Below are 11,381 nucleotides of genomic sequence, written 5' to 3' on the forward strand. Positions count from 1 at the left end.
TTTGCTAAAACTTAGAGAGATTAACTTGTCTCCTTTTTTATTTGTTTACTTCTTTTTTTTCTCTTGTTTTTTGCTACCTCATCTCTTCCTTTTCAGTGTTAGGATCTAAAATGGGAGAATTGCTTTCTGCAGGATTATTCAACAATATGGAATATAAAATACAGTCTTACAGTTTTAGCAGCCTAATTGGGAATACTGGCTGAAAGTCTATTTCCATACTAGCTTAATTTAAATGCAATTTAAAGAGGTTCAAATAACCATCAAAATAAGTGGGTTTTTTTTCCTTATGCAAATCTCTAAGATTTACCAAGTTAAGCCATCATTAATAGGAGTTCCTGCCATACAATACTGATATTCTATAGGACACTACTTATGCCAATGATGCCTATAGCTAGTATTTTGAGTTCAGAAAATCACATGAAATCCATAGAAGGATCATTGTGCTATAAAAACTGTTGATGTAAACTCTTACAGTGATGTTGAAGTAAACTTTTGCACTGATGGCAACATCTTTTTTATGAATACTTATTGCAGTTTTCACATTCAAGCAATAACCCAAGAGATGATATAGCTACAGAAGCTTATGAAGATGAGCTTGATATGGGTCGATCTGGATCCTATCTGAACAGCAGTATCAATTCAGCATGGAGTGAACATAGTTTGGATCCTGAAGATATTCGGGTATATATAACTCATTTAAATAGCATTTATTTTCAAGAACAACACTTTTTCCTACAAGTAAACTCTGAATTGCATCCATTTGACTTTTTTTGCAGATATCAGCTGAAACAGGCCAGCTTAGGTCTCTCAATGATTGTGGTATCAGGTCATGTAAAATCTCATGGAAAATATTCACTAGTGTGAAGAGAAGCTGCATTACTAGTTGTAGTAAAAGTCATACTGGAGGCTAAAGAGGAGGAATCGTCCACAGCAAGAGCTGTTTATCAGTTTACATAGGGTTTTTGAATTATCTTGAAGAGCAAACAGGATTTGCTGTCACTGTGATTAGTCATTTGTATGTAACATACACATAACTATATAACATCAAATTTTAAAAACACATGATTAACAGAAAAAAATACTTTACTCCTATCTTACATGATAAAAGGGCTTGTGTTCCCAGAATAAAGAATAGCTATAGAGTTCAGCAGGAAAGCATACACCACAGCATTGTGAAATCTGAAACATACAGCATGAATGTATATGAATTGTGCATGCTGTATGATGCACAGCTGTGGAAGGTAACATGTTTGTGCATGAGCATTGAACTTATTTTTGAAGTGGAAAAAAATGGCATCCAAGTTGATGGAGAAATGGCATATTAAAAAATTAGAAAAGACAGTAAAGTAAGTTTAATGCCGTTTTTAGAGCAATGGGTAATGCATTCATCAGGCTGCTTGTTAGACCGGACTCGCTCTGTACATACTAGTTTTGCCATTCACTTTGCTTTGCAGGATGAGTTGAAGAAACTATATGCCCAGCTTGAAATCTATAAAAGGAAAAAGATGATTGCTAATAACCCACATCTCCAGAAAAAAAGGTGCTCTAAAAAGGGCTTGGGGCGCTCGATAATGCGACGTATTACAGAAATCCCCGAGACCGTCACCAGGCAGTGCTCCAGGGACGAGAAGGACCTGATGGAGCACAGTGCTGTGAAGAATATGGCCACACTGAGGAAAAACCCACAGGATTCCATGAGTTCTGCAAAGCCAAAAGAAGAGACTTTGAAAAACAGAGTCTTTTCCTTAAAAAAGTCCCACAGCACTTATGATCATGTTAGGGATCAAACAGAAGAACCAAATAGCTTAACTACAGAAAGCACAGAAGTTATAGCTACTGAGAATTCGCTTCTGGACTCCTTGAACGGTAACAAATTAACCAAAAACGCTCCTGAAAAAGTTGAAGCTGTCTCTACTGAATCAGTCCCTTTGGTGTGCAAATCAGTAAGTGCACATAACTTAAGTGCCGACAAGAAGCCTCTGCATCCAAGAACATCTGTGTTACAAAAATCCCTCAGTGTTATTGCTAGTGCCAAGGAAAAGACTCTGGGACTAACGGGTAAAACACAAAGTCTAGAAGAAAGCACTAAATCTCATAAATCTCAGCAGAAGGGTAAGGAGGCCAGCAAAAAGCACTCAGCCTCTGATAAAGGGGAACATAAGGATTCCCACCGGAAAAACTCTACCCACTCTGAGGAAACAAAGAAAACCCATAAATCTGGAATTATGAAACAGCAAAGGGTTAGTCAAACACCTGCAAATCCAGACACAGGCCCAGGTAAGTCTCTGCACAAGGACAATTTCAACATAGGAGAAGTTTGTCCTTGGGAGATATACGACCAAACTCCTGGTCCTGTGCCTTCCGACTCTAAAGTTCAAAAACATGTGTCTATTGCTTCCTCAGAGCCAGAGAAAAACCACCCTTCCCAGCCAAAGGCGAAGACTCATCATAAGCTGAAGACGCCTGAGGGGTATCAACAGTCAAATCAAAAGAGCCCAGAGAAGGTGGAGGCACCCACTCGGGAGACACAGGAGCAGCAGGTCTTTGAAAATGAGAAAAAACAGTCAAATTCCAAGTCCCAGGTTTCTCCTGGGCTGAAGTGTGAGAATGTTAATAGATATACACCTAATACCTGTGCTGGGGAGTGGGAGGAGCTACCCCAGAAAGCACCAGAAAAGGAAAACCTCAATAAATTGGCAGAACAGAAAAAAAATGCCTCTTCCGAGGGAAATGTGCTTTCATCTGACTCCCATAAGCCAAGTAGTTACTTACAGCAACCTTTAGCATCTCGAGCGGAAGTCTGCCCTTGGGAGTATGATACACCAGATTTACCAAATGCAGAAAGAAGTGTAGCTTTATCAAACACCTCTGCTGTAAGTGCAAATAAAACAGCAACACCTCGAAAATAAGAGGCTTTTGGACTGAGGAGAGTAGCAACATTGAGAAGAAAGACAACAGGAAAGACAGAGGGGACTTAGGCCAAAAGGATCTGAAAATTCCTAAGGAGCATCACTTAAATTAAAGGAATCAGCACTACAAATAAGTAGGAGTTAAGCAAAGCAAATTATCTTTAATGTTGTTATTATTTATTTGTTGAGTGCCAACAATGTCATTAGCAGTGCCCAGAATATGGTCCCTGCTCCAAGGATTTTACTGTGTCAATGAAAGAAACCTGCCTTTGTGAAATCACTTCTCTTTTAAAAGAAAAAAAATATGGTGGTAACAAACGCACAGTGTAGATCTTAACTGAATTATTTCTGAATGCCACAACCGGCTTTAGCTTGCCCTTGGGACTTTAAAGATCCAGCAGAAGTAGGGCACAGAAAATGTCCTGATGGCAAAAAGGGGTATCAATGAGCAGCTTATTAAAATGACGACTTTTCACTTTACGTATTTAATCTAGATAGCACTGCTAACTCAATGCATCCCAAAAATACATTTTATATAATGATTGCTCTCATTTTCTTATTACTGTGTGTTTAAGTACATTGTTGTGTCTCATATTAAAGCATTCCAGATTGTATAATTTTTGCAAATAACTTTGATATTATGTGACACAACAACACATTTATGCAATCTGCAGATACTTTCTTCTAATTGCAAGTTAAAATACCTGCTGTAGACTTTTTTGTTTATATATAGAATTGCAGTAATCTTTCACTGGCTATGGAAGCCGTAATTCATATTGGGAAATTCCTTTGGGCTTTGGAGATTTTTTTTTTCCTTTCCTGTGATTTATATAGTGAATTTTTTGGTTTACTCTCTGTTATTTAAATTTATAGTTTGATACTGTATTATTCAGGGGTTTTATACGCCGTAAGTTACTTGTTATGCACTTCCCTGTTAAAGCTCATAGACTTTGTTAATAGTGGAAATTCAGTCGTCTTAGCTGCATATTCTGGTAAATCTTAGGACAACTTATCTGTTGTTTGTTACTAATCAGAAAATATCATCTAGCAAACCAGAATTCTTACTTTAAACATCGATGGTGATGATCTTGTTCAGTATTGCATACTGAGCATATCCTGCTAAATAAGACAAGCAAGAATGACAACAAATATACCCCAGAAATGATCACCTGTTTTACTAAAACCAGACAGCTCTGGGAAATGTATTAGCTAGCTCATATAGAACAACAGTGTACCGTTTATCCCTGTTGGCAAGCCTCCAAAATTTGGCCTCTGGAGTGAAGAGAGAAGTCCAAAATATTACTCTTCCCCCATATATGCAACTGTAAGAGATAGTGGGAATGGAAATAATGGCATCTCTCTCCCACTCTCCAAAATGCTTTGATTTTTTTTTTATTTATTTATACGTACATTTACAGTGAAAGTGTTTAATACAGTGCTAATTTTCAGTAATAGCTACAGTCCTCATCGTGCATATAAGCTTTATTCATAGATGGCCCATTCACAACTATGAGTCTTAGTGATGGTTCACCATCCGGGCCTGAGGACGTATTGTAAAGATTCTGAGGAGTATCTCTAATAATAAAAAACCCTCAGCCATCTAAATGCAGTACCAGTAAAGTGCTATTCACTAGAATCGGCTATACATACAGTACTCCAAAACAAAGACAGCTCAGTCCTAAAGAAGTTGTACAATTTGAGAGAAGTGATGGGATTCAGTGGAAGAACATGAAATGAGGATGATTGAATAGAATGTGTTGTTTAATATATATATAATATATATAAAAATAGATATTTATATATGTTTAATATATATATAAAATGTCATATCTAATACACACATGCACATACACGTATGTAGTATAAACTGATTTTTGTGGCATCATAGAAAAAGTGGCTTAAGATAAAATGCAATGAGCAGGGGGACTTGACAAGCTGGGCATGAGGAGGACTTCTTTTGTCCTTTAAAAAGGACAGGAGTCTATGGGCATGTCTACACTGACAGATGAAGATGGATCTGATCTTCGTACTGCCTCTGCTAAGCCCAAACCTGGAACATGCCGACATCTGAGCCACCTGGGGACAAGTTGGCTCAGGTCTTAGTGCTGTCTAAACACATTGGCCTCACTCATAAATTCTGCTCATTAGCTCCAGATTAAAGTGGCCGAACAACTGCCCCAACCAACGTGGTTAGCCTGGATGGTGCTCAGTTCCACCATGGGGACATGCTGACTTAGGTCTTTGCTACCCTGGGCTTGTCTGACTCTCCCACCCCTCTTTTGTAGGGTGTAGTTATGCCCTAGGAGATAACGGTCTTTGTCTTCAACACACATCTTCTGGCCAGGACCCTTGCAACCCAGAATCCCTATTCATCTGTGAAAGGGAGTCAGGCATCTGAGCCTGGGTGCTTTGGACATCTGTGCACCCACTTTGCACACACAGTGCCAGTGGCATCCTACGTCCAGCCCAAATCCAGCTCTCTGCTTAGTGTGGAGAAGAGCTGAGGTTAGACCTGGTGTGCCCAGATTCTCCCCTGCCAGCCCCAGACACTCATGGGATTTGTCAGGATTTGATCAGCTCTTCAGAGAGAAAGTAACCCTAAATTTCCCTGCATGGGAGGAAGTCCATCCTGGGCACAGAGCTTGCTGGGAGTCTTCCAGGAGCACACTGACCCTGTGTGCAGAGAGATGCACAACTTTAAACCTGCTGAGTATGGTGACCACCTTGTGCCTCTCCTGCTCCTCAAGGGAGGTTCTGCAGCCCATCTCAGCAGTGGTTTGTGTGAACAGGGGACGGGGGGACTACCTGTGGCAGGTTGCCCTGACTCACTAATGGGAGTCAGCGCTTTGTTGGAGCCAGGGCTGAGGTTAGAAGTGGGCATCCATGGAGTAGTCCTGAGAGGAGATGTTTGTATGTACTCACTGCCTCTTGGGAGACAGAGGGTCACAAGGAGCAGCTGCCAGCCCTGGTGCCCTCGCTCATCTTGCCCTCCATCCTTTACTTCAGGGCCGAGCGAGAACACGCTGCCCCTGCCCTGCTCTGCAGCAGCCACGTCGGGGTGCAACGTGCAGCAAGGGTGAGGGGATCCACATCAGCAAAGTGTCCGCACAGTACCACTGCCCCTTGCATCACTGGCAGGATGAAGCCCTTCATGCATGACTGTATCTGTGCTACTGCTATCTATCTACAACTCCTTGCTCGTTTTCTTTTCCCTTTCTTTCTTTTTTAAAAGATAACTTCATTAGAAACACGGAAACAAAGCCCATTCCTTGGCTGGTGTAAAACAGCCCAGCAGCACAGCAAGCAAAAGAATGATGGTTGATTTACCGGGGAAAGTACTGGCTTGTGTATTCTTGTTTGGTTTTGTTTTCTTTCATCCTGACCCTTTCCCTCACTTCTTAAAAAATGTCTGTTATGGTTCTTTAGGCTTCTTGTAGTCACATCTCCTAAGACTGATACAATTGGAGAACTTTCATTTAGAAAGCAACAAAGCTTTCCCCAGTTTATTTAGCAACTGATATTTGGGCTACAGATTCAATTGGGACTTTAAATTATTTCACACCTAAGAAAATGAGGGGCCAAACTTCACACAAATCTTCTATTTCACTATGATGCTGCTAGAAACATTGCTTAATGAAGACATACTAAGTTAGACATAAATAATGTTCTGTATTTCATAGATTTTTCTCCACCAGCATATATTGGCTAGATTGCTTAGTTGTCTTTTTCTGGAGTTTCATTGTCATTATTCAGCCAAGAGAAGTGCAACTCTAGAATTAAGATGTTTTCTAGCAGATCTGTTAAGAGAAAGATAATAAACACTAAGGTCACAAACATTTGCTAGGTTGTCCTTTTAAATGCATGTGCAAGCTGCATTTCTCCTTTATTTCTAAGCCATTGTTTATAAATTAGATTTATACCAATCTTATTAGACTTGTATAATTTATGCAAGATTATACGCTTTAAAATATAAATCAGTACACACCTATCATCAGCTTTGGTGGCATCATAGACCTGAAACTGGAGAATACTTTTATATTTGCTCTCCTTAGGCTTTTGCATGCATATGACAACAGGCAGGCCTGAGAAAACACTGCCTTTTGACTTTTAACATTTTAGCTACTCCAAGTTGTAGAGTATATAAAGCTGTAAGTCTCTTCACTTTACAATGTGGTTCTTATAACAATGTTATCTGGCAACCAACAGCATCCACCATGAAATACTTGATAGATTTATGTTGTAATGTGTTGCAGCATGTAAATAATGTAACTTCTCTGCAATAAAGCACATTTATATGAAATCTGTCTGCAGGCTTTTGTATTGTGATTTTCTGAAGTCATTACTGATCCAAACTAAACAGGTTTCTCGTTAAACTTGTAAAATAACTAATAATGAGTTTTACAGCTTATATGATCTTATCACGTCAGCATTTTCTGAATTTTCCTCATATTTTCTTGACATCAACCTTTAGACTAGATGTGTACTGTGTTCAGGATTTCAGGTTAAGGAAATATCTGTAGTGGCTGCAATTCTGAGATCAAAACTGTAGGGTCCATGCTATATTATCCTGAATTTAATGGCAAATAGAATGTTAGAACATATTAGGAAATAAATAGATAGCATGTCATGATGTAATTGTAAAATCCTATAGCTCATCTGTACTATACGTGTGCATGCCTGGATTCCTCATCTGGAATATGTCTAACAGACATAGAAAAGGTACAAAGAATGGTAACAAAGATGATCAGAGACAGAGAATGGCTGCTATGTACGGGGTGACTAAATGAACTGCAACCTGTTTAGCTTGGGAGAGAGATGACTGAGAGAGGGGTGAGACCTATATAAAATTACAAATGGTCTGAAGGTAATTAGGAAATTGGTATTTGCTGGGTTTTGTCATGCGGGAACTACAGAACACTCAGGGTGGCCATCATGCAGCAGTTTAAAACAAATGAAGTTTTCTGCTACATATGGCATAAATAAATTGTGGAGCTCATTTTCACAGATTGCTGTGGATATCATGAGTTCAAAAACCATTGGAGAGGCCATGGAAGAGAAATCCATCAAGATCCCTGAACATGGTGGATACAAAACTCTTAAATCCCTAATCTGTAGATGGCTGATAAGTGGGAGAATTGTCTTTGCATAATTACCCAGTTTTCTTTCCGTAATCGCCCACTGCTGGTTCTGGTGCTACATGAGCATTTCCAGCACAACCTTTGTATGTTCTTATGTCTGCATGAATACAGATAGTTAGGCTCTATTAGTTTATTTTCTGTTGTTATTCCTGTCTTTTTAATGACCCATTTTAATGTAGGAGTTCTGGTAGGTTCTTGCACAGGCACATACATATATATATATATATACATACATATATTCACTTTTACCTTTCCCAGTGCCTCCTGGGTTGAAACGCTGCCGTCTGGGTAACCAGTCTGAGTCATGGTATCAGGTATAATGGGGACATGAGGGGGAGAGAAGGGGAAGGGAATTAATTACGTTCAGTAAATGAACTATGTACAAGTCCTTTGCAAGCAAGAAGTCCAGATATCAGTAAAATAAGGCCTGGAGATTTTCCTCTGAACCACTTCATGGGCCTCAGCTCAAACCTAGGGCAGCTTTGCTCTCTCAGGCACAGGGTGTCAAAAGTAATAGTGGCCTTCTGAGCTCCACTTCTGACATTTTCACAGCTTTTAAGAAGTAAGGGAATGATTTCCAAAGTTCTGTGGCTTTGGAAATCATCAACAGCTGTATTTTCCAATACCCTCTTGCTTCTCCTATTATAAAATATATTTCATCCAAGAGGCAACTGTGGCTGCGCCTGCCCACCCATGAGAAGCTGGAGGGGTGGGGTCCCACCAGCAGCCTGCTGGCACCCACGGGGAGGGTATCAAGAAGACAGAGATGGGCTCTTCACAGTGGTGCATGGTTGGAGGAAGAGAGACAAGGGGCATAAATTAAAACAAGAGAGGCTCAGATGGAGTATTCAGAAAACTTTTTCACCATGAGAAGTCAAGCAGTGAAGAAGGTTACCCAGAGGCTGTGCAGTTCCCATCCTTGGAGCTTTTCATGCACCAACTGGATAAAGCCCTGATCTTGTAGCTGAACTTGCTTTGAGCAGCAGGTTGGACTGGAGACCTCCCGAGGTCCTGCCTGAATGATGCTATCATCCTATCAACAGTGTTCACTGCTAGAACATGCTCTTCACATCATCCGTTTGAAAGCCTGCAGATGGATACCCCAGGCAGCTTTGACTCCTGCCTAAGAGTCCAGGACATGTAGTCATTTGTACAGTATGTAACTGTGGGCAAGCCCTCTTAACAAACACCAGCTGCTGTAATAGAAAGGCATTTTGCTTTTGTTATGATCCCCACAGTCCAGAGAGATCACAGTGACAAAGTGAAGAAGGAAATTACTTTGTTTAGAGCTGGTTGGGAAGAACAGTTTTAGCTGTCTATGCTGAGTGAGTGCTTGAGCTGGTGAAGAGTTGAAAGAATGTCTTCCGCAAAAAAAAACCAAATCCTGAAAAAGGGATAATGTTTTTCTCTAACATTTTAAGGATTTTTTTTAAACCGGTACTGGATTCTGAAGGAACCATTACAGAAATTCTAAATTTGGGGCGTTTTGTGAGTGCAATTCTTCAAAATGGCAGTTGATTTGGTTCAGGGTTACAGGGCTGCATGCCTCCCTGCAGAGAAGTTATTTCAAGGTGAACACTTCTTTTTTGTCATAATAAAATAGTATTTCTGACAGGTTGGAGCGAACTTTTTCCAACTCTAAAGGAGCTTTTTTCATCAACTTGAAATTAGCTTTAGCAATGCTAGAAATTTAGTAAAAGATATTGATTGTTTTACTTGGTTTGGCAGGCTGCCATCACGTTGCAATAGTCGATCTTCTGGTTCTTTAATACTTGGAAAATTGAACATTATCTCTCCATTTATGCAGGTGATTTTTCTTTTTTTTTTTCATTTATTTATGAGTTAGCTCTTTTAGTCACTGAAAGTGTACAAACAAATCAAACACTGGACACTTTACCATCAAATTACTGGATTTTAGATTTCTGGATATTTGAGTTGGGTCCAATTTTTCATTGTGTCAAAGCATGGAAAAACATTACATTGGACCCAAAATAGCCATATATTTTTGAAATGTGAATTTATGATCTTCTGTGTAATATAGATATACATATCTATATACAAGTGTACAGAATCATTATTACATCTCTGTAGCTGCAGAAGGCAAGGTTTTTCAGTAGATGGGTAACAGCCTCTAAAAGCAATTAAAAGAGAACATTGCTAAGCCTGCTCAATGGAAGTCTTCTAATGAAATTCAAACCACTGGGTGTCTTTCAGGTCTACCAGCATAAAATGTGTGCTAAATTAGGGCTTGCCTGCATGTTTGCTTCTTGGCTGTTGGGGAGATGTTCTGAGGCAGAGCAAATGCAGATGCCTCTCCAGTCCCACCATGGCATGGGCTGTCGTGCCCACATGTGCGACCTCTTGCTTTTCTGCTTGCTGTTGGCCTCCTGTGCCCCTACTTCATGATAGGGAATCATGGAGTAAATTTAAAAACCTGTATTTTGTTGATCTGCTTGGCAAACACCCATAACGGTGGCTTTCTGCTGTACCTTTTCCCCTGCTGCTGCACAAAAGTTGACAAGAGCAGTGGCAATGAGATGGGTTTGGATGTTGCAGGGTTGCCGGAGCAGGGCAGAGTGAGCCTTTTGGAGGCTGCCTGGATCTGTTTGGAGTTGAACACTATTAGCTGTACTGCTTGACAGATGATGTTGACAGGGAATTTAGACTGGCTGCAGTACTACAGATGAAAAACAGGTTGATTTGACATACTTCAGTGCTAAAAATAGTATCATATAATGATGTCTTTGTTCCATGAAGATTTTTTTGAAGCTGCAGGGTGGCAAGAACTGTGTGGTTCCAAGGACACTTCACTAAGGAAAAATCACAGCAGCACTGGAGAAGGCACCTGTCCAGCTCTGTTCCCACATCACATTTTATGAGGTACTTGGCAAATGCACATGATTTGTGTAAGCTAGCAAAATTGGCTAGTGCTCCTTTGTAGGCAGTGTATTTTAATAGTTATGTTTCTACTCATTTTAATGGTTTTGTTTTATAATATTTCAATTTCCCCTTGTTGACAGCAGTTTTGTTATCTCTGTGATGGGTTTTTTCGATTGTTTTACAGGAACTTGCTACAAAACTTTGATTTGCATCTCAGCTGCTCCATTGCAAGGCCAGCATTATCCTCACAAATTTTTTTTGTGTTTGAAGTCAGAAGGCAATGGTTTCACAGTTTATGGAATTTTCCTGCAGAAATAGTTAAATATTTTAAAATACAACTTTGACATTTTTTTCTGATTAATTATATATTCTGTTTTAATGACCAGCAAAATTGCAATAAGTAAGAACTGCTAGCAAGATGCTACATTCATTACTTTGTAAGTGTTATTTAGAT

The 11,381-nt window shown here is 39.7% G+C and overlaps 1 protein-coding gene across 2 annotated transcripts in view; it reads left to right on the forward strand.

Moving 5' to 3' along the window:
* Nucleotides 1-7,209, forward strand: part of GPR158 (G protein-coupled receptor 158) — a 211,747-nt gene extending 204,538 nt beyond the window's left edge. The window contains exons 10-12 of one of the 2 annotated variants that reach the window (XM_030009954.2): nucleotides 535-681; nucleotides 1,455-2,277; nucleotides 2,404-7,209. In XM_030009954.2, the coding sequence (XP_029865814.1) occupies nucleotides 535-681; nucleotides 1,455-2,277; nucleotides 2,404-2,909 (1,476 nt within the window). In that variant the 3' untranslated portion in view covers nucleotides 2,910-7,209. Of the gene's footprint in view, nucleotides 1-534; nucleotides 682-1,454 lie in introns of both variants that reach the window. The other variant, XM_030009953.2, reaches the window with a different exon arrangement.
* Nucleotides 7,210-11,381: the final 4,172 nt, after the last annotated feature.

This window comes from Aquila chrysaetos, chromosome 3, assembly GCF_900496995.4.
Source record: "Aquila chrysaetos chrysaetos chromosome 3, bAquChr1.4, whole genome shotgun sequence".
NCBI lineage: Eukaryota > Metazoa > Chordata > Aves > Accipitriformes > Accipitridae > Aquila > Aquila chrysaetos.